We start from the raw sequence: 24206 nt of genomic DNA, 5'->3' as shown, positions 1-24206 counted from the left end.
GGGTAAAGTGACCAAAACATAAATCTTAACCAAATTTTCAATTTTCTAAGTATAAAGGGCCCATAATTCCGTCCAAATGCCAGTCAGAGTTACATAACTTTGCCTGCACCGTCCCCTTATGATAGTTCATAAATCTTGCAAGTATGAAAGCAATAGCTTTGATACTGTAGGAATAAAGTGGACCTAAACACAAAACTTAATCAAATTTTCAATTTTCTAAGTATAAAAAGGGCACATAATTCTGTCAAAATGCCAGTCAGAGTTACATTACTTTGCCTGCACAGTCCCCTTATGATAGTTAGTAAGTGTTGCAAGTATGAAAGCAATAGCTTTGATGCTTAAGGAATAAAATGGACCTAAACACAAAACTTAACCAAAATTGTCAATTTTCTAAGTATAAAAAGGGCACATAATTCTGTCAAAATGCATGCCAGAGTTATCTAACTTTGCCTGCCCAGTCCCTTCATGATAGTAAGTAAGTGTACCAAGTTTGAATGCAATAGCATTGATACTTACTGAGAAAAGTGGAACTAAACGCAAAACTTAACCAAAATTTGCAATTTTTTAAGTATAAAAAGGGCACATAATTCTGTCAAAATGCACGCCAGAGTTATCTAACTTTGCCTGCCTAGTCCCCTCATGATAGTAAGTAAGTGTACCAAGTTTGAATGCAATAGCATTGATACTTTCTGAGAAAAGTGGACCTAAACGCAAAACTTAACCGGACGCCGACGCCAACGCCAACGCCAACGCCAACGCCAACGCCGACGCCAAGGTGATGACAATAGCTCATAATTTTTTTTCAAAAAATAGATGAGCTAAAAAAACTATACTTGTCCACGGACAACCATTTAGGAAATTGAACTTGTCTGTTGCTGAACTACACTTGTCCGTTAATGTTTATATTTATTAATTATAAACGGATTTATTGATTACCTGGTAATGTAAAACAATGTGGAATAAATCAAAATGAGTATAATTTGCTTGTTTTAGTTACACTTGTATTTTCATGGTACATTCATTATAGCAGTATATTATAAACAATATTAAGACTTTATCAAACTTTACTCGATCACTTTTTAGTGTGTTAAGCACTTTTTTCATGAGCAGACAAGGTGTCCTTACGATTTACAGTCATTCCAGTGTAAAGTCCACACTTATCTGGCAAAATGGGGAACTGTTAACATATTTTAGATGCAGCAATTTGATTATCATCAACTCGTAACCATGGAAAATCTTTTAGCCAAGTTTCTTGAACAGTTCTGGTGCGTTTATTTAGATCATATTTTATATCATAATCTTTCTTGTTTTTTTTAGGGGGTGTACTGCTCAAAGCTTCGGGTTTCTGCTCCATTGTTGAAGTTTTTTTTAAAAACGTTCATCTTTACCATTAAAAATTGTCTGAAAAAACAAGGTAGACAGTGTTTTGGATATCTTAGTTTGATATTTTTATTTCCGTCTGATTGTAAAAATAAAGAAACCAGTCTGTACACTGTCTAACAGTCAGGCCGAATGCTGAAAATGTGGCATGCTGCCGGTCTCTTAAAGAATAAGGGAGATCACTGCGCCGGAGAGTGCCCGTATTTTAGCTTGATTGCTCCACAAATAGCACTGACAATGTAATTGTGTGTCAACATCTTGTTTTGTGAAACTTAATTACAGCTTAAATACAATGTATTTTTTGTATTCCTCGACCCGACTTTTAAAAATCTGGTTGTCCACGGACAACTTAATTGAAAAAAATCAGTTGCCCAGACAAGCAAATGCACGACTCGGGCAACTCGGACATTTGATTTCGCCACCCCTGACTTACATGTAAGAATAATTGCGAATGTGTGTGTGTGTCTTGAGCACTTTTATCATAAATGTTAACCGGAATTTGCTATAAATTGGAATATATGGGATTATCGGGTAATGATTAGCGATATCAACTGTATAATATAAACGAAATGAAACTACTTTATATACGCATAGTCAAGCAATAGTTATAATAAGCTGATAATGAACAAAACAACAATTAACCCTTTACCACTTAGATATGTATTTTTACACATTAGTAGTCCCTTAGAAAGTTACATTTAATTAAAGACCTTTCTTACTAGATTCAAGTTTTAAAGGCTTCAATTTCAACCTTTAGATACTGATGAGCAGCAAACAGCATAAAACCTGAACAAACTGCCAGTTACTCGCAAACTGTTCTAGTTTTATGCTGTTTGCACAGAGCCATTTTCACTTTGCTTCTGAGAGGGAAAGGGTTAAGTGTTGGTTATTGATGTGGCTTCAAACTGCTAATTGTCTCAGCTAAAATATAATAGCAAAAACAACAAGCAAATTATAAATCCACCACCTGCTGGAGTCTTGACCACTTGAATGTGCCAAAACATAATTATGTGACATTGTTTATATGCTAAAACATGTTGTCATAAAAATTAAACCCAAAACAAATATGTTTGTTGATCGTTTAATATAAAGACAATAATCATACGGCGCAATAAACGCACACAAAGTAACTTAAAGTACTTAAGCCGATTCTAAAAATGACAATGGCAAATGATTATTGGAATTTTATTAATACATGCCCGTGATAATTGTATTTTGTTTTTATAAATTGGATTTTTTTATTTGTATTCTTTTAAAATAATTATTTCTATCCGGATGACAGCAATTTCTTTAGAAACGGGAATGCAATCACTAAAAACAAAACAACAGCATGCTTTTTTATTAACTAGTTTATCTATTTTGAATCTGCGCACATAAAATTAATTATGATTTTAAATATTATTATAATTGTTCTTTTAAATTTCTTTGACTAACTAATCATTTTAAAAAGATTTTGATTTGAAGATGCGCATCGACTCAGTGTCAAGTCGCGGATCGTGGCTTGCCTCATCGGACAGATGCGAAGCTTTCTGGCGAAATGCGACTTGCCGCCGCATACTGACGCGGCTTCAACAGCCGACTCGGCATCGACTTGTTGCGCCTTGGCGCCGCGGATCGCGAAATATGTTTGTTCCGCGTTGGCTGTACTGTATTACTGTAAAAACGAGCATTATTAGCTAAGGAAAAAAACAAAGTTCTGTGACTTCACTTTTTTGATCTTTCTGGGCATAAATCAAGTGTTTGTTTGTCCCTTTAATAAATATCTAAATCAGAAATTCGCCGAAGCAAACCTAAATTACCATATCAATACATGAGAGCAATAAACTGACATTGATATACAGTGTATAAGCCCGCCCACACAAATCTGTTTATCGGTGCTAATGCAATTTAAATTTTACCGTGTAGAGCAAAGTGGCTGGGGATGGTTTTGATTACTGAAAATATATACACCACTTTTTTTTATGCATTGAAGTGCTCATGATCGAGTATCTTAGTTATAAATTGCACAACTGAATGCTTAAGGCTCGCCTTGACAAGTTTATAAACAGAACATGTTAATACTGACGTGGTGTAGTAATTTAATTAAAAAATCATAGTTAATAATATGCTCTTGTCAAATTTCTCCACACCTTTTCCTTAAAGCACCTGCTAGACCTTTGAATACTCTCCCAAAGGTGTCAGTGGCCTTTGCTGTCCAACCATGAATTCCCGAGAATTAGTCGTACTATAAGCCACGTCTCTTAGCACCATTGATCCCACAATATTGACAAGGTACTTTATTGTGTGTTTCAAAATATTGATTGAGGAAAACTGTGGTGTAAATGGAATGCGATTCCTTGTCCACTGTGAAATCTATTAATGAGATCGGCAATCTAGTGTAATGCCTTGTACATTTAACATGAAAGCAGTGCCATGCAGACCGTACAAAATGTGTGTAATCCTTTTAGCAACATCATAAAATTAAGCCCTACTTAGAATACAATGTTCAGGTGTTTTATTATTATAAGGTTATTTACATATTTCAAGGCAAGAACCCACTGAAAAGTTCCAGGAACTGCAAATTCTCTTTCTTTTCCCATAAAAAATGGCACCAAATTATTAAAGATAGAAGAAGCTAAAAGGATGAAAAATATTGAGAGTGTACTTCATGCTATTTTAATCCCCTACAACTACCCATTAAAACAAGAGATGTCTCCATAGGATGACATATGCCCCCAATAAACACTTTGATAGAAGTTATTGAAATGCTCTAAGTGACCCCGTGACCTAGTTTTTGACCCAGCATGACCCATATTCGAACTTGACCTAGATATTGTCTTGAAACAACTTCTGACAAAGTTTGGTTAAGATCAGATAAAAACTACTTCAATAAGAGAGCGGACACCATGCTAAATCCTTGAAATGCACTAAGTGACCCCATGACCTAGTTTTTGACCTGGCATGACCCATATTCAAACTTTACCTAGATATCGTCTTTATACAACTTCTGACCAAGTTTGGTAAAGATCAGATGAAAACTACTTCAATTAGAGAGCGGACACCATGCTAAATCCTTGAAATGCACTTAGTGACCCCGTGACCTAGTTTTTGACCTGGCATGACCCATATTCGAACTTAACCTAAATATTGTCTAGATACAACTTCTGACCAAGTTTGGTAAAGATCAGATGAAAACTATTTGAACTAGAGCTTTGTCACAGACGTGACGTATACCCCAACATGCCGCATTGACACAGACTATTTTGCATGCTGTCTTCACAAAACAAGAGAATCAAATTTATGGCGATTTTTAAGAATTATAATGCCATTATCATTTATGGCCATTTCGACCTTTGAACTCTTGAATTCTTTCGCATGACGTGCCATCCAAATTTATGGCCATTTTTTTACTTTTGAACTCCAAGTGTGACCTAGACCTTGGAGTTATCGACATAATTTTTTCGCATGACACATCGTCAAATGATTGTGAAAAAATGTACCAGGTATTTTAAAAATCTCACAATAAATGACATAGTTATGGCCCGGACAATATCATTTATGGCCATTTTTGACCTTTGAACTCACAGTGTGACCTTGACGTTGCAGATATTGACGTAATTCTTTCGCGCGACACACCGTCCAATAATGGTGAACAAATGAGCCAAATGATTTTAAAATCTCACAATGAACAACATAGTTATGGCCCGGACAAGCTCATTTATGGCCATTTTTGACCTTTGAACTCAAAGTGTGACCTTGACCTTGGAGATAAGGAGGTAATTCAATTGCGCGACACACCATCCAATGATTGTGAACAAATGTGCCAAATGATTTTAAAATCTCACAATGAACGACATAGTTATTGCCCAGACAAGCTCATTTATGGCCATTTTTAATCTTTGACCTCAAAAGTGTGACCTTGACCTTCGAGATATTGACGTAATTCTTTCGCGCGACACACCGTCCCATGAAGGTGAATAAATTTGCCAAATGATTTTAAAATCTGACAATAAATGATTAAGTTATGGCCCAGACAAGCATTTGACCCTTGAACTCCAAGTGTGACCTTGACCTTGGAGATATCGACGTACTTTTTTCACGCAACACACCGTCCCATGATGGTGAACAAATGTACCAAGTTATTTTAAAATCTAATGATAAATGACATAGTTATGGTCTGGACAAACTTTCGGTTTAAAACACACTAAGTGACCCCGTGACCTAGTTTTTGACCCAGCATGAGCCATATTCAAACTTGACCAATACATCATCAGTGCTCACACTGGCCTTCAGAAAATAATAGCCATAATTTTTTTCCTTAAAAAAATAATAGCCAAAACAGACGCGGACTTTTCAGCAAATCGGTACTGAAGGCAAACAAAAAAAAACAATCTATCTTATTTTTTCTATGTTTCATTAAATGTATATCTATTGAATTTAAGTTATAATATATAATATACAAACAAGCATAATATCAGTGTGTCATTTTTTTATAAAATATTATCATGGCTTTACAATAAAGAATACAATCAAGGTTGTGGGTGTCACTGAACAAACCAGATATCAGCTACAGTTACATACACATGAGAATAAAGGGCAGAGCCCCCACCCCACCCAGAGCCCTTACTAATTATACTTTTTATTACAGTTTTTCCAATTGCAATTTCTGGTGAATACAATTCGAAATATTATAAACAACACCTTCCGTATCACGGTATGTGTATTCGTTTGTATTCTATTTTTTCTATTATGAACTTCAAAATAAATCATAATCGACGACAAAAATACAGTATCCGAAAACGGCAATCCGAAAAATTGTACACGTTTTTCACATTAATGATTAAATAAAAGGTGCATATCGTTCGATTGCTTTATGTCTTATTACGACGTTTGCCATCAGCCGCTATAAGGTAGGCAGAGGCCATTATCAAATGTAAATGATTTATTCCAACAATAACACTTTCGCAATGCCAATCATGTTTACATTAAATAACGTCACAGAGCGTGAATTAAAATACACCACCTCAGTCAGGGACCTAAACAAAGTTTGTTTGTATAGGTCCCTGCCTCAGTGTAATTTCTAACACGTGTTTCGTTAAAATAAGCTGGCCATGGCATATGCCGGGTCCCTTTGAATTGGGAAAAAATCGCAGCGTTTTGACTAAAATTGGGGGATTTGTGTTGTTGCTGTTTTGCTAAAAATGCTTCAAATGGAGAAAAGAAGTGTTTTTCAGTATTATTTTTAACCAGATAACCTGGCTAAAAATTGAAATCATTATCAATTTATCACACATCAAGAAATGTTAAAGCAGACGACAAACAGCGGTAATTACGGGGATAATTCATTGATTGCGATTTAATAATTATTTCATCAAGCAATTTTCAATGGCGTGAAAAACAAAATCAGCCGAAAATATTCGCGGCGACTTTCAATAATGACAAATTATAATTGGCGAAAAATTAATAGATCTAACAGCTACCGATAATTATTCAAGCACGGGGAGATTAAAGCCGCTTTTTACGAAATATATCACTGCTGTCGGACACTGAGAAAAACGCCCTAGGCCACGATGTCGCAGAAGTTATTGACGCGTTTATGAAAATACACAGGGTCGAGTGTGTACACAGCTAGGTCATCTCGTTAACGATTTTTCCTGCTTGATGGCCCGATTTACAGGCGTTTTGCAATCGCAGAACAACTTTTAGAGGCAATTTTTGTTTGATGTAGGCAGATAAAATAATTGCCATTTTCTCTAGACAATTTTATGAAATAATAGCCAGTTGGATAAAATATCGCCATTGGCGACAATGTCTGGCAGCAGCGTGAGCACTGCATCATCAAGATACAACTTGACCAAGTTTGGTGAGGATCGGATGAAATTTCGGGACAGACCGACAGACCAACAGACAAAGTGACTTCTATATAACCCCATTACCAATGGTAATGGGGGTATAATTAGAGAGTGGACAAGAAAAGAGTGACAGACTGACGGACAGTGCGAAAACTATATACCCCCTTTTCTTCGAAAGGGGGCATACATTTTTTATATATTAGTGCACGACGCAGACATACATTAATTTTATATTTACATTGTATGGGTTACTCAATTCCTCATTTTGACCTCTGCATTATTTGTCCTAATTTTTTACTAAGCCTTTTTCAAATGTGCCAATGAATTGATATTTAAAGGCTTCTAGGGCATCTGCGTTTACTGAACACAGCATCTTCTGTCAATAGTTGTTTTTATAGATAATATATGAAGTTTTCTCAGAATTGTATTTTGTTTTTATTTACATAAATCAATTTTGCTAAAGGTAATCTACATGTTCAATAAATGTAGATAACAGAATATTTCCAAAACATCAATTATTCAACATTTTTTTCTATGAAATTCAACTGAGACCATGTTATCAATTATTCAATATTTTTCTATACTTTTCAAGTGAGAACATTTCATCGCACACTGGTTTATAGCCATATCCTAGAGTAATGATTTTGACTCCTGGCAAAGCCTATAGTAATCGATGACAACAATTATACTCAACATTTTGTGACTGACTTTATGTCACCCATGTCCAAGTGATGTTCAAATTATATGCGAGTAACTGAACCAAAACTTGTGACTTCTATGAGGAAACAGTATTATTGAACATTTACCATAGTCCAATATAGCCATTATATGTATCTTTTGACGATTTGAAAACCTAAAAATTATAAAGCGTTGCAACGCGAAACGATTGAATAATTTGGAGAGTTCTGTTGTTGTCTTTAAATTTTCGAAACTACAAAGATTGCTTATAAAATACTTTAGCTGTGTATAATCGGCTGAATAGCCGAGAGGGCTAATGCGTTTTTACTTCAGACTAACTCCAGGACTCCGGGGGTCACTGGTTCGAGCCCTGGTACCGGCCACTTTTTTTTCCTTTTTTAAATTTTATTCTTGATTTTTTACTGGAGCTTTTAAGATCCAATGTTTACATTTATCAATATAAAGCATTTAATGACAAACTTCAAAATATGCCAAAATCTGTGAAAAGGCCACTTTAAGTCTGCGACCTAAAGCAATTTATATGGTAAGCAGGGGAACACCAAAAAAATATTTCTATGAGTTTGTCTCATAAGTGGAAATTGGACATAACTTCAGGAATGTCAATTAAGAAATAAAAACAGCTATAATGATCAGCATGTTACATGTAATTTTGTGCTAGCAAATGTTACCCGTGAAGGTTGTTGTGGTTATATACAAGAATACTCACTGTTCGTGAAAATCCAACATGGCTGGGTCCAAATGAATGGCATTTGGTAATAATATTTCATCTCTTCTGAAAAAAAAAAAGAATTATCTTATAGGAATACAAGAAATTAAAGTACCAAAAACTATACCAGATTATGAAAACCACTTTTTTCAAGCAATACATATTATAGTTTTCTTGTTTGTGTTCTTTTTAAGGAAATACTGGCCTTGATTCAACCAGGCTTGATTTCAAGACTATTCTGAAATCTGATTTTACAGGATAGTGTTAAGATCACCTTCTTTAGATGTTTGTTCGATTTCAAATAATAACATAATTTCTAGAATATAAGACACCAGCGTGTATAACAGGCACCTACAAACCGACATCCAAAAACAATAAAAGTTTTCCATAAAAACAACCCAAAAATATGTCTATTACACGTGTTTTGTTTACCAACAATAAAAAAACATTCGTTGTGAAAATTGCATTATGAGGCCTGTTTAGACTGCACTAACATTTAAGCATTGTTTATGGTGAAAGTATGTTTTATACAACTTTGAAATATTCTTTCTGATAGAATTTTAACCCCTTAAAGACTTATTGTGGCTTATAATTTTATAGTCAACACCATTAAATAAATAAATGCCAATAAGCTGTTGACGAATGTTAAACAAACTATAGTCACTATTTAATTCAATGAAGCCAGTTGTTTTTTGAACACCATGAAGCAATGTGCAGACAAAATTATAACAAGGTGGTCTACATACAGCTTTTTTTTTTGACACCAGATCTAATTTTATAGTTATGAAGTATATTTTATTTTATTACCAGGTAAACAAAATCAAAAAAGTAAATCATACAAAACACAAAATTGCAATAACATAATTCATTGTTTTTGTGTTGCAAACATGTAAAACAGTATAAAATATATTGAGTTCACAATTATATAATAATGCCCAAATGGTATGATGGGGCGGCATCTTTTTTTACAAACACGTAGGTAGATGGGTGTGAATAAAAATGGGTGCCAAAATATTATTACATTTAAAGATGGAAAAAACTGGATATTTTGCGTACATCAATGAATAAGACAGTGTAAAATATAAACAAGAGGGCCAAGATGGCCCTAGTTCGCTCATCTGAGAGGATTCGGTTCATTCAATCTTTACCAAATGTCAAACTTGACCTAGATATTGTCCAGACAAACATTCTGGTCAAGTTTCATCATTATTTCATCTGCGAGTCATGATCAATGTACCTATGAAGTTTCATGATCCTATGCGTAAGCATTCTTGAGTTATCATCCGGACACCATTTTTCTAAGTTGAGTCACCGTGACCTTGACAGCCATTGTGTGAATACGTTTTTTGGCACTGTGACCTTGACCTTTGACCTAGTGACCTGATAATCAATATGGGTCATCTGCGAGTCATGATCAATATACCTATGAAGTTTCATGAACCTAGGCATAAGCGTTCTTGAGTTATCATCCAGAAACCATTTTACTATTTCAGGTCACCATGACCTTGACCTTTGACCTAGTGACCTGAAAACCAATAGGGGTCATCTGCGAGTCATGATCATTGTACCTATGAAGTTTCATGATCCTAGGCATAAGCGTTCTTGAGTTATCATCCAGAAACCATTTTACTATTTCAGGTCACCGTGACCTTGACCTTTGACCTGGTGACCTGAAAATCAATAGGGGTCATCTTCGAGTCATGATCAATGTACCTATGAAGTTTCATGATCCTAGGCATAAGCATTCTTGAGTTATCATCTGGAAACCATTTTACTATTTTGGGTCACCGTGACCTTGACCTTTGACCTAGTGACCTGAAAATCAATAGGGGTCATCTGCAAGTCATGATCAATGTACCTATGAAGTTTCATGATCCTAGGCCTAAGCGTTCTTCAGTTATCATCCGGAAACCATTTTACTATTTCGGGTCGTGACCTTGACCTTTGACCTAGTGACCTCAAAATTAATAGGGGTCATCTACAAGTTATGATCAATGTACCTATGAAATTTCATGATCCTAGGCCTAAGGGTTCTTGAGTTATCATCTGGAAATCATTTTACTTTTTCGGGTCATCGTGACCTTGACCTTTGACCTAGTGACCTGAAAATCAGTAGGGGTTATCTGCGAGTCAAGATCAATGTACCTATGAAGTTTCATGATCCTAGGCATAAGCGTTCTTGAGTTATCATCCGGAAACCATTTTACTGCTTCGGGTCACTGTGACCTTGACCTTTGACCTAGTGACCTGAAAATCAATAGGGGTCATCTGCGAGTCATGATCAATGTATCTATGAAGTTTCATGATCCTAGGCATAAGTGTTCTTGAGTTATCATCCGGAAACCATTTTACTATTTCGGGTCATTGTGACCTTGACCTTTGACCTTGTGACCTGAAAATCAATAGGGGTCATCTGCGAGACATGATCAATGTACCTATGAAGTTTCATGATCCTTGGCATAAGCGCTCTTGAGTTATCATCAGGAAACCATCTGGTGGACGGACGGACAAACATGAGCAAAACAATATACCCCCTCTTCTTCGAAGGGGGGGGGGGGGGGGCATAATGAGAAAACTGCCCCCCTCCCAGCAGCCATGTTATTCAACTGACTGGAACCATTTTTGAACCCAACTCTTGTAACAAGGAAACAAATGTTCTGAGCAAATTTCATGAAAATTGGGCCAAAAATGTACTTTCTACTGTGTTCACATGTTTTCACTATTTACATATAGAGAAAAATGCCCCGCCCACTGGCGGCCATGTTTTTTCACCGATCCCGACCATTTTCAAACCAATGTTTTGACCAACTTTCATGATGATTGGGCAAAAATTGTGACTTCTAGAGTGTTTACAAGGTTTCTCTATAGCCAAAAAGGGAAAACTGCCACTATATACATATAGACAAAAAAGCCCCGCCCACTAGTGGCCATGTTTTTTCACCGATCTCGACCATTTTCGAACTCGTCTGAGACATCAATTAACCAACGTTTTGACCAACTTTCATGATGATTGGGCAAAAATTGTGACTTCTAGAGTGTTTACAAGGTTTCTTTATAGCCAAATTAGGAAAACTGCCCCGCCCACTGGCGGCCATGTTTTTCAACGGATCGGAACCACTTTTAAACTCAACCAAGATATCATTAAGACAAACATTTTGAAAAAGTTACACAAAGATTGGGCATGAAATGAGACTTCTACAGTGTTTACAAGGTTTTTCTTACCTAGTGACCTAGTTTTTGACCCGGCACAACCCAGTTTCGAACTGGGCCGAGATTTCATTGGGACAAAGCTTCTGACCAAGTTTCATGAAGATGGGACAAGAAATGTGGCCTCTAGAGTGTTTACGAGCAAATGTAAATGGACAGACTGACGGACCTAGGACGGACAAAGACCGGTCACAAAAGCTCACCTGAGCAATCAGGTGAGCTAAAAAAGTTACAGGTGAAAAAGTATGTCTCATATTTGCAAATTTAATGTGAACAAACATTTATCTGTATTAATTGTATAAGCTTTAAATGGCAATTCTTTGCAAAATAAACAATGTTAGTACAATTCTGAACAACAAAATCAATTTTAAAATAGTACGACTTAATCAAATGTTTTAAGCAAGTTTTTCTTAACAATCTAAACACTATTAGAGAAGGTGTGGCCTTAAGTTTGCTTGATTTTAAAATGAAAACTAAAAGTAAAACGTACAACAAATCCACAAGCCTAGTGCAAGGATACCATTTTTAGTGGGTATGCTTTGATTTAACAGACAGGTTATGTTCAGAAAAATTCAGGAACCTTAGCGCCCCTGGTCAAATTAGCTTTCAGGCTGTCTTGGTCAAATTTTCCGAAGGACTATCTTTGCAAAATAAGTTATTTAATAATCTGAAAATATCAGTGCTTTGTGCATTTTGGTAGAAACTCCAGCAAAAAGACTTTAAAGCAAAGATGAAAACAAAGAATGCAAAATGGTGGGCGACATTGAGAATTAACAAGGTCACAACTGTCACATAATACAGCCACAGCCAAACCATTTAGAACTGTGAGAGTCATGCAATGAAGCCAATACTTGAGTTGTTAGCGCGCTAACAAGCATGGCATCCTATAGCTGAAATTTCACCTAATAATAGTCGTCTTAACATCAGTTCAGATTCCCTGACCATAACCAAATCACTGCTCTGTTTCCATATTCCCACAGAATCAATAAAACTCTTCCGCTCACAATGAACAGAAGGGTAATGCTAAATGTTTAACAACTCATTGCTTTGAATCAATAATGCCGTGGTGTGATGAAAGACCTGGGAAAAAATATGGTATCAGTCTACTAATCTGTCTTCACAGTTGGTCTGTCATTTATAGTTCTTGCCAAGCCTCATACTAGTGTTAGAAATTCAATACTTTGGATGATGAAAGCATTCAATATTCACACAACCTTTTTACGAGGAAAGCAACTGACATAATATAAACAAGACTATTGTCAAGCAATATAAGTCCCCTACCGGCTCCACCATTGTCAGAAATTCCACCATTTTCAGTTTGTTTGTTTTTTTATTTGTTGCCATAGCAACCAGAATTTTTGACATAGGAACAAAATGAAATGACATGCATAATGTCCATATTGCCATCTATCCATGTTTCAAGTTTCATGAAAAAATATAAAGAACTTAAAAAGTTATCGCAGGATCCAGAAAACCACCATTTACAGAAGTATTTCTAGTCTATTTGTTGCCATAGCAACCAGAATTTTTGACGTAGGAACGAAATGATATGACGTGCATAATGTCCATATTGACATCTATCCATGTTCCAAGTTTCATGAAAAAAATATTAAGAACTTTTAAAGTTATTGCAGGATCCAGAAAAGTGTGACAGACTGACAGACACACAGAGCTAAAACCATAAGTCCCCTCCGGTGAAACCAGTAGGGGACTAATAATATCAGGGGTTTACATTATCAGAAGCCCACTTGCCCATGCCACATGTCGTTAAAATGCTGGTGGGCAAGTGATTTTCCATTGTAGGTAGCCACTTGGGCAAGTCAATTTTCATAGCCATATTTCTCTGGTATCAATTACAATTAATCATCTTCTATGAGATAATATCAATGTTGAAAGTTATTTTTAATTCAAGACCTTTCTTACTAGATTGAAGTTTTTGAGGCTTTATTTCCAAACCTTAGATACTGTTGAGCAGCAAACATCATAAAACCTGAACAGACTGCGAGTTACTCCCAGGCTGCTCTGGTTTTATGCTGTTTGCACAAAGCCATTTTCACTTTGCTTCTATTGCAGATATATTCTGTAACCGGGGTACAGTTAAGTATATTAAAAGAGTACCCGGGGTACATTTAAGTAGTACCCTGGCCTACAATGACCAATTGAGCTTTATTGAGGGCAAGCAGATGTTTAAAATAACTTGCCGTCTAGACAAGCGGCATTCAAATCCCTGAATATGCACAATAGTTTTAATAGATTTAAACAATATTAAAACTTGACAATTAAAATTGCCTGAGCATACATGTACTATTTGCAATATTGTATGGAACAAACTGTATTGTTAGTACCTAAGTGAACTCTGTAACAAGCTCTATACATAAGCAACCATTTGTTGCACACATTTTGCTGACTTAACAAACAACAAAGATTTTAACCTTGGTATTTTCTATTCAATTTTCAGCTTGAACGAATTCCGAATTGGGTTACCACGCTCACAAATGGCCACATTATTGTATTGTTAAACACGGGCAATTGAAGCACAACTAGGTGACATGTGACCCAAAACATTGTACCTATTTTGAACATTTGGTTTAAATGTAACCAACACATACTGTTTATAAGAGAACTAGGACATGTTTTATTAAGATATTACTTTGACATTACTGTTGTAATTGATTTCTACCATTGCATGATTGTTTTTAAAAAATCTGACAATTGTAGTAAAGATGAAATAACAATTAAGCAAATAAATTTAAACCATGAATTCATATTAATTATTTTGCAACACTAATAATAACATAACTGTATTGGATTTTGAACAATTTATGTACTTAAGTATTTTATTTGAAACCAATGAGTGGGGTATATTGATTACCTGAGTTGCATTCATGTATATATCTACATGAATGCATTAAGGTGAATATAAAAAGTTGTGCTGAATGCATACTTACTGAATATCATTGTAAATTTGACCAGGTTTTACCTGAAAACAGAAAACAAACACAGCATGAACTATTACCTTAGGAAACAGTATCACTTGAAAATATTGTTGAAATTGATTTCAAGAAAACTAAAGCAATATTTGTGTTGTTAAAAGTAAAACATACCTTTTTTTCATAACTTAAGTTTCAAAATAACTATGCTTAACAAAGAACAATTATTGAAGTGTTCAAATTTTCATAGCAGCTAACGATTGTTGTCCTTGGAACAGAAAATGATATAGCAGTGTTTTTTCACCATTTTGGGAATGGGTCCATTTGGATTGGGAATATTTGCATCATTTTGACTAAAATTTGGAAATTAGTGTTGTTGTTTTTTTCCTAAATTCCCAAAATTGAGAATACCAGTGTTTTCAGGAATATATTTACTAAGGTTGAACTTATATGAATGAGAGATGAAAAAAAACATTGAGGTCTTAAAAAAAAAAAAATATATATATTTTTTTTTTGGAAACCTTCCATTGGAAATTTTAAGCTCCCATTTGGGAAAAAAATTTTTTTTTTCCATTGGGAATGGGTTCGATTTCGGAGTCGATTTTGAATGAAAAAAAAACACTGTTTAGTAATCATTCAAGTAATGTTTAGTACCAGCAACAATATTTTTTACATCTTTTAAAATCATGCAACCATTTTATTTGAAGAGAACTCCCTATCTCAATAAAGTATTTCATGCAAAGCCAGAGCACTTAAAGAGAAATATATCAAGTCAGGTCATATCATTAATCTAAAATAAACAATCCATTAGCATCCATTAAAACATACAGTTGAGGGTGTCCATATGTGTTGATTCGAGTATGAATGGACATTATATTTATATATTTATTAAAAAATATATATTAATGCTTTTCTAAAAAGTTGCATATATAATTTGATACAAATAAAAACATGATGTGTTTGAGAAACACTATGTCCCCCTGCATGCCAAATATGAAGTTGCTATGTAGTGTATATTAAATGAGCGATTTTGTTCCATATATTTGACCTTGAAGGATGACCTTGACCTTGAAGGATGACCTTCACCTTTCACCACTCAAAATGTGCAGCTCCTCAAGATACACATGCCAAATATGAAGTTGATATGTTCAATATTGCAAAAGTTATGGCAAATGTTTGACATGCTATGCACAATAGTTAAAAAGGTATAGGCATTTTTAAGTATATGACCTTGAAGGATGACCTTGACACGTCACCGATTAATACGTTCAGCTGTATGAATAACACATTCATGTAAAATATAAAGTATCTGTATAAAGTGGTACTGACGTTTTGGCATATTTAAAATGAAAATTAACCTTTGCAAATGACCTTTAATGATGACCTTGAGCTTAACATTGTAAAAATTAAAATGTGTAGCTCCATATGCATTTGAGAAGTTGTTACGAAGTTATAGTGTATAGTAAATGAGCGGTTTTGACCCATATATTTGACCTTTGACCTTGAAGGATGACCTTGACCTTTCACCACTCAAAATGTGCAGTTCCATGACAGTGCTCCAGCTAGGCCTAAATCGAAGGGCTCCGCGCCCTGCCCTCCCGAACCTCCGCCCTGCCCCCCCCCCTTAAAAAAAAAAAAAAAATTTTTTTTTTACATTATGATAATTCATAAATCTCTTATTACATTGTAATTAGTTTAATCCTCATTGTAGACATTATATTTGAATGGTTTATTAATAATGGGAATAATACAATTATTTATAACATATAAATTAACATGCAATAGAAAGCATTCCAGAAACACCCGCGCGCTCGAATGTGCCCTTTTCACAAAATACTGCACATCAAAAGTGCCCTTTTCACAAAATACTGCGCGTCCAAAGTGCCCTTTTGACAAAAAAGCCCCCCTGCCCTTTTCAAATCCTAGCTGGAGCACTGCATGAGATACACATGCAGGTCAAACATGAAGTTTCTATGTTCAATATTGCAAAAGATATGGCAAATGTTTACGTTTAGTGATTGTGACCCATATATTTTAAATTTGACCTTGAAGGATGACCTTGACCTTTCACCACTTGAAATGTGCAGCTCCATGAGATACACATGCATGCCAAATATCAAGTTGCTATCTTCAATATTGCAAAAGTTATGGCAATGTTAAAGTTTGACGCAAAGAAACAAACAAACAAACCAACCAACAGACAGGGCAAAAACAAAACATGTCCCCCAGTACAATATGTCCCCCAGTAAATACTGGGGGACATAAAAATGAAAAGAAATATGAGTTATTTCCACTTCTATTAAATACAGCCATGCAACTTAATGCCAACGCATAATCTATCCATCAGAAGCCAACATGACTTATCACCACAATGTGCAATGCAGGCTGATAGGTTGATTATCAACCAAAGATAAATTATACGAATTTAACATATCAGCTATATTTGATTGAAGGCTTCACTTCTGTTTGAAGATAATAATGACAGATAAATCATATACACAGGATATCCTTTTCCCTTGATTGTTAGCAAGTTGTAAACTACAACTTTCTGCTGTGTTTCTTATTTAATAAGTATTCTGGATAATGCTGATGTTCAACAATAAATAAATAATTTTTAACTTTGGCAACTATATCAGAAAAAATAACATTAAACATTGTGAAAATTTTATATTGCTTATTATACATTGCAAAAAAGATCTCTTTAAAAATCAATAAAGCTAATCTCATAATAAACAATTTACATAAGCAAATGTAATTTAAAAAATGTAGTATGTAATACACCACATAATAGAGAGTACTTAACATGCAAATAAGTTTCTAAGAAATATATTTTAACAGCTTGACAGTGCAATATGATAGATACTGACCTTCAAATATGTTAACGACACAAACTAAAAATTATCAATTTAAATGGCCTTAAGCACTGCCCACATGTCAAAGTGATATAATAAAATTTAGACTAACCGATACTTGATAATGATACTTTAACTTAATAATTAATCTTAATCAAACCATATGACAATATTAGATTTTGCTTTTTCTAGAATATTGTCTTTACACTTAAAGGGGCCTTTTCACAGATTTTGGCATATTTTGAAGTTTGTCATTAAATGCTTTATATTGATAAATGTAAACATTGGATCTTAAAAACTCCAGTAAAAAATCAAGAATAAAATTAAAAAAAGGAAAAAAAAAGTAGCCAGTACCAGGGCTCGAACCAGTTACCCCCTGAGTCCTGGAGTTAGTCTGAAGTAAAAACGCATTAGCCCTCTCGGCTATTCCGCCGGGTATTCACAGATTAAGTATTTTATACCTTATATAAGCAATCTTCGTAGTTTCGTAAATTTAAACGACAACAGAACTCTCCAAATTATTCAATCGTTTCGCGTTGCAACGCTTTATAGTTTTAAGATTTTCAACTCGTCAAAAGTTACATATAATGGCTATATTGGACTATGGTAAATGTTAAGTAATACTGGTTCCTCACAAATATCATAACTAAAACGAAAATTTGCGAATCTGAAACAACTTTTTTCAATTTTGTCAATTTACCAAACCATGAAAAGATCCCTTTAAGTCGCTAATATTTTTCATAGCCTTCCATATATTATAAATATATTTGAGGATATACCTTTTATAACAAAAACAGATTCATTAGAAGACCAGTAAACATAACTACTGGTATCTTTCCATCACTAATTCGGACAAATTAAAAAATTTTTTTTTATTTAATTGGTAGATTTAAGCATACCAACCATTAGAAAAATATATAAAAATTATATAATTATTGTTAAAGTTATTGACTTAACATAACAAGTTTCAATAAACAGTAGTTGTTCGGTTGTATTCCAATACATATAACATTATCAAAGAAGCATTTTTTATTTAATATTTTATTATAAATACTTAAAGCCACACAACTTGCTGCTGACTTTGAAATGAAATTCAATGAAAGTGTGCAAAATTGTCATTAAATCTATAGCCTAGTTAGTAATTTATTATTTTTCAAACGATATCGCTTTTAAAACTGAATGTAGGATTTCTAGACGTATACGTTCATTCACTTCGACAAACGTGATTATTTTTAAGTTTTGAAGCGCTGCATTAATTGCAAAGAGATGGATTTCTACATTGTAACCACTAGATGTATTCTAATTGGCATAGATAAAATATGTTTCTTATTTATACTTAAATTTACTATGCCAAATAAGGTGTGTGGCTTTAATTATATCATATGCATCAAATGTGGCTATTCATGTGAAGAGAAATATTAGTGTTCAACATTAAACCACTGATATTATTTGCAGAGTTAAGGTTATAAATGAGCAATACTCACTTCAATTGGAATTCCAGAAAGTACATCACCAATAATATAGGTTAAGTGTTTGTCTGTCTGTATGAAAGCTGAAACAAAATGGAAGAAATATGATACATGGCATAAAGGCAGACGAGTGGAAAAAACATGATTGACAATTCCAATAATTGTATAGACCTGTAATTTCACATCAGCTTAGAGAAACATTAAACAGTTTCATACTAGCCTAAGTCTCATCACTGTAGCACATTTATAAGCACTAGCAGTTATTCATATTTACTCCAAATGATGTAATAAGATTTTATTTTTTTCATTCACTATACTGTTTTGGATGAGAAAAACTGGAACTTGACAGATGTATGGTGTAAAAACTCATACTGTCAGGGTTCTCAATAAGAGCAGGCTGCCGGCAAAATCAGCCATTTGAAATGAGATTTTGGCCGGTTGAAAAGCGCTCAGATTCGGAAAATCAGCAATTGACTTCGAAATTTGCGTGTCTTTTCAGTCATTTTGCTCCTTTTTGCTTAAGCAAAGATGTCGCTTGATTATCTCCCTTAACGCATTACAACAACAACAACAGCGCAAATTGCAATCGGTCAAAAAGCAGTAAAATATTTTGACGTTCTTTTCATCACATGATGAGTTTTTGTTCCTGATTGCTTGCGTTTTTTTTGTTAATTTTTTGTTGTTGTGAAAGTTTGTTTTAATTCAGTTACGTTTCAAACTAGAAGTGTCACGCAAAATGTGCATGGTAGACGGACGATCAGGCAATTTCCGCCCATTTCTGTAGGGTCGAATTTAGGCCCCATTCCCAAATCCAAAATCAAAGTTTTTTCGTAATCAAAATAAAATGTCCCAATTAAAACCTAATTGTGCACACAAAAAAACATCAAACTCGTAAAAATTGAACCTAGAATTCGAGTGCAATTACGTATCCGAAAGTCGTATTTATCCGAATTATGATACACTTTATTTGTGAAAAATCGTATTTTAAATGACTTGGGGCAAACCTTTGTTGGAAACTAACTTTTGTTAGTTTAAAAAGCTAAAATTTATAATATGCACAAAAAATGCTCAAATTTAAGTGCCTGGTTGACCATTAAAATAGCCATAAAATGGCCCAAAATGCAGAAAACCAAGTGCTCAATTTCAAAATTTTAAGGGGGAGCATGCCTCCAGACCCCCCTAGAAGGCCTGTTGGTTTGACATTTTGGCCTGTTGGCTCAAAAGTTATTGAGAACCCTGTACTGTATTACCTGAATCGTTTAATAATTACTTTTATTATTTTCCTAATGGCAAAAAATAACACTTTTCCAAAAAATCTGACCAACAATTCCAAAAATATGTCAAACTTTTCCAATAAACTCAAAAATTGGTTTATTGAGTTTACTATTCTGTACAGCAATTAAATTCCCTAGCACTCAATAATATAAATTTTAGAAAGCAGTTTAACATGCAATTTACAAACAATTGGTATATTCCTATTTATAATCATATTGATAATGTTTATTTTTTCCCAATGTCATGGTCTAGCGCGCTTATTTCACAATAAAAAAGGCACAGGCTGTAAAATATCAAGCAAACAAAAATCACTGAGGGAAAAACTACAAATTTCACAATTAAAGCCATCCTAACAAATCCCATTTGAAGGTTTCCAAATTATTTTTTTTGGTAAACAAAATGCATTATTAATTTCCCCATGCAGCTATGTGGCTTGAACCTAAATTGACAACATGGCAATACATAAACATATACATGTATTTGCAGCGATTTTAGCTATTTGTAAAATTTGCTCCATTTTTGCTGTAAGTAAAGTTTGCAGTTGTAATTTGTGGTTAGAATGTGTCTAAATGTCTAATGTCTAAACAAATAATATCAAGAAAAAACAAACTGTTTGCCTTAATTGACTTTTGCAAACAAAATCAATTGCTCCACCCTGCTTTAGAACTTCATAACATATATTAATTATTGTAAACCCTATGTTAGTTAAAAGTATTACAGGTCTAAGCAAAGTATTGATGAAAAGTGTAAAAAAATATTTTTATTTCATTTGTTTCAATGCATGGGAATCCAATGCGAATATAATTATTTGCTGACCGAAACAGTCACACACATAATAAACAATAATAGTGGCATTAAAATCTATTATGTCAACTGATGCTACAGCAATGCATGTTTGGACAAATCACTAAACATTCTAAAATATACTAAACAACAACCGCAATGCATGTTTGGACAAATCACTAAACATTCTACAATATACTAAACAACAAAGTGCTATTTGCTACCAAAAGGCATGTTTAAACAAATAAAATCCGCTATACTTTCTGCAATATACTAAAAAACAAAGAGCCATTATTTAGGAAACATTTGTTGCAGTCTTAATTCCTTTTCTTTATGATCACCTACATATTAAGGTCATAAAACTGTGAAAAGTTTGCACAAGACTTGGTCAGCATTTTAAGGTGTTAAAAAATGGGAATATTCCCACTTTATCATCATTCACTAACACAGTTAATATGTCGTAAAGTTTGGTATGATTCCAACTGACATGAAACAGGAATTTTTGTCAGAAAAAGATAATATAGACGAGTTAACGCGTGACGTCACACGCACCTGCAAAGTTTAGACTCCGCCCACTGGTTGGCAAAAAGAGTAGGAATTCATATAAGCGCATATAGAGAAGGTTGACGTAATCATCGTTTTTATTGATAATCATGAACTGTATCAAATATAATTTTACTATTTATGTCTGAATAAAACATAAGCATGCGTGGAAATTCATTTTTGAAACGATTATATTGTTGTTATTATTTGTTTTTACTAAAAACGAGCTCTGGAGTGGAACACTATCTACGAGCTCTGTGTGTGGTAACCACAAACATCTCTACTAAACGCATCTTCACGTCCATTTTAGATACAAAATGTCAGAGATGGAAATTATTTTAGAATAAATTAAATTTAATGAAAGAACACAAATATCGATGAAAACAAACAACAAATAGATCGCTTTTTGTTCGCAACATATAGTAACTGATTTTAACCTTAATATATCTGTACAAACTTACCTTGTTACACAACAAATAAATTCATAAATCTAATTGTTTTATTTAATTGTGCACACCAATTTTGACACTTTTGTTTCAGCATTTCTAACCTGGAGTTTAATTGCACCGTTGTTCGTCACAAGCATATTATCTCGTTATGATCGGAGAATGCCCAGACAATTACACAGAAAACATGCCAGTGTCATAAACATAGGGACCTATACTTTAATAGGGTCCCTGCATAGACCACATGTGGCAGACTTTATGATACCCCAAATCATCTCTTGGCATATTGAGCAGTCATATATACCGGTAATATTGAGCAAGCCAAAAATTAAAGCCAAAATACGTAACATTTGCTTTAATGAATAATTAAACATATTAAAAAAAGAAGATATTTGTCCGAAACGGATTAACAGGAACATGTGTATTTATATGTTAGCCAGTTTAATCATAATAATAGAGTGCTTTATAACTTTAAATTAAAATTTGTGCAATATTACTGCTAACAATTGATGTATTTAACGCGGGTACCGGCAAATGTAAACTCGGCAATTTAGTGTGAAGATTGTACGTTCTCGCAGTGCACGTAACTCCATCATGAAACCAAGCAATCACAATGGATAAACAATATTTGCGTAAAATAAATCAAATAAATATATATATTTATCATAAAATGCTAGATTGTTACATTTATCACTCCTTACTACTTGTTAAGAGATTTCAATATACATGTATGCAAAGACAGTTCAATTTGCACAATATGCAGGTTTTATTTCCATTTGTATAATATTTTTTAAATATTGTAATTCAATGGAAACGAAACGAAAATTCATTATATGGAAAAGAAAATTACCACAACATTTAACGATTGTTATGTATTCCGTTTTTTATGGCTTTGTTTTATAATTGATTTAATGCGCCTCTTATAATACACTTTCGATCGCAGATGAACATTAACAATATCAACACCGTTATAGTTATAATAAAATAAATGTAAGTTTTATAAGTTTTGAAATATCATTTTTTAAAGTCTTACTATAAAAAAAGAATACGGCTAATTTATTGTTTTGTTGTGTGGTATTGTCAGTATTTAGTCTTCCGACCATGTTTACTCTGAGGCTAATAACTAATTTGTATTTTTATAAAGAGGAAATTATATATATGAATATACATTTATTGGTTCTAAATATGATATATTTGCACTATTGTTTAAGAGTTGTAATGTTTATTTCGGATTTTTTATCGTTTAATTGACTTAACAAAAGCCCTTTATACATGTTTTACGTGACTGTAACCAGTGTTTTTGCCAACCAGTCAGTGCGCATGCGCGGAAAATACCGAATGTAAACAATAACAATTAACTCGTCTATAGTGGAAAACACACAAAGCGCCAAGATTCTGCCAAAAGTTGTCTCTAACAAAATTCTTTTCTTGGAATCATACCAAACTGAACAACATATAAACTGTTTAAGTGAATAATGATATAAGTCACAATCAACTTGGATTGTTTACATGGAAGTATGATATTATCATGACCTGATGATGAAATCAATTTAAATAAGAAGTGTTAATAATAGCATACAAATTAACCTAGATTGTGTGTATGCATTTAATAAAGTCGACAATTTAACACATTTTCAAACAAAACATAAATTCACACATCAATCTGTCACTAGCATTAAAGAAATCCGTAGCTCATTAGCTGATTCTGGTGTAGTCATGCAACGAAATAAAATTAAATGTTGACCTACTTTGCGTATCAAAACACCATCACCTAGAATGAAAAAAGCTAAGATAGCCTTATAAAATAATATACAAAAATATATTCTCACCTTGGTTGTAACTCTCAACTGTTTCTAAAGTGTGACATATTTGGCACACAGTTTGAAACAGTATGAATAAAACAGTAAAATATTTTGACATTTCTTTTCTAATCCGCGCCATGCTGTGTTGTATTGTATTTACACAAACACTAAAACAAAATTTCTACAATAATAGAAAATATACATTTAATTATAAATTAAAAATATTTAAAGGTAAGCCACATACTAAATTGTTAACATTCAAGCACGTTTTAATAATTATGTT

At 33.7% G+C, this 24206-nt stretch overlaps 1 protein-coding gene across 1 annotated transcript in view; it reads right to left on the bottom strand.

Moving 5' to 3' along the window:
- LOC127878915 (transmembrane protein 131-like) overlaps positions 1–24104 on the bottom strand; it is an 88912-nt gene extending 64808 nt beyond the window's left edge. Inside the window, 5 exon segments of the mRNA XM_052425464.1 lie at positions 8617–8682; positions 14772–14803; positions 17621–17644; positions 19090–19157; positions 23951–24104. Of these exon segments, the coding sequence (XP_052281424.1) occupies positions 8617–8682; positions 14772–14803; positions 17621–17644; positions 19090–19157; positions 23951–24062 (302 nt within the window). The 5' untranslated portion in view covers positions 24063–24104.
- Between the last annotated feature and the right edge of the window lie 102 nt (positions 24105–24206).

This window comes from Dreissena polymorpha, chromosome 4 (genome assembly GCF_020536995.1).
Source record: "Dreissena polymorpha isolate Duluth1 chromosome 4, UMN_Dpol_1.0, whole genome shotgun sequence".
Taxonomy (NCBI): domain Eukaryota; kingdom Metazoa; phylum Mollusca; class Bivalvia; order Myida; family Dreissenidae; genus Dreissena; species Dreissena polymorpha.
Note: the sequence above shows the minus strand (reverse complement) of the source record. Positions and strands in the feature narration are given on the sequence as shown.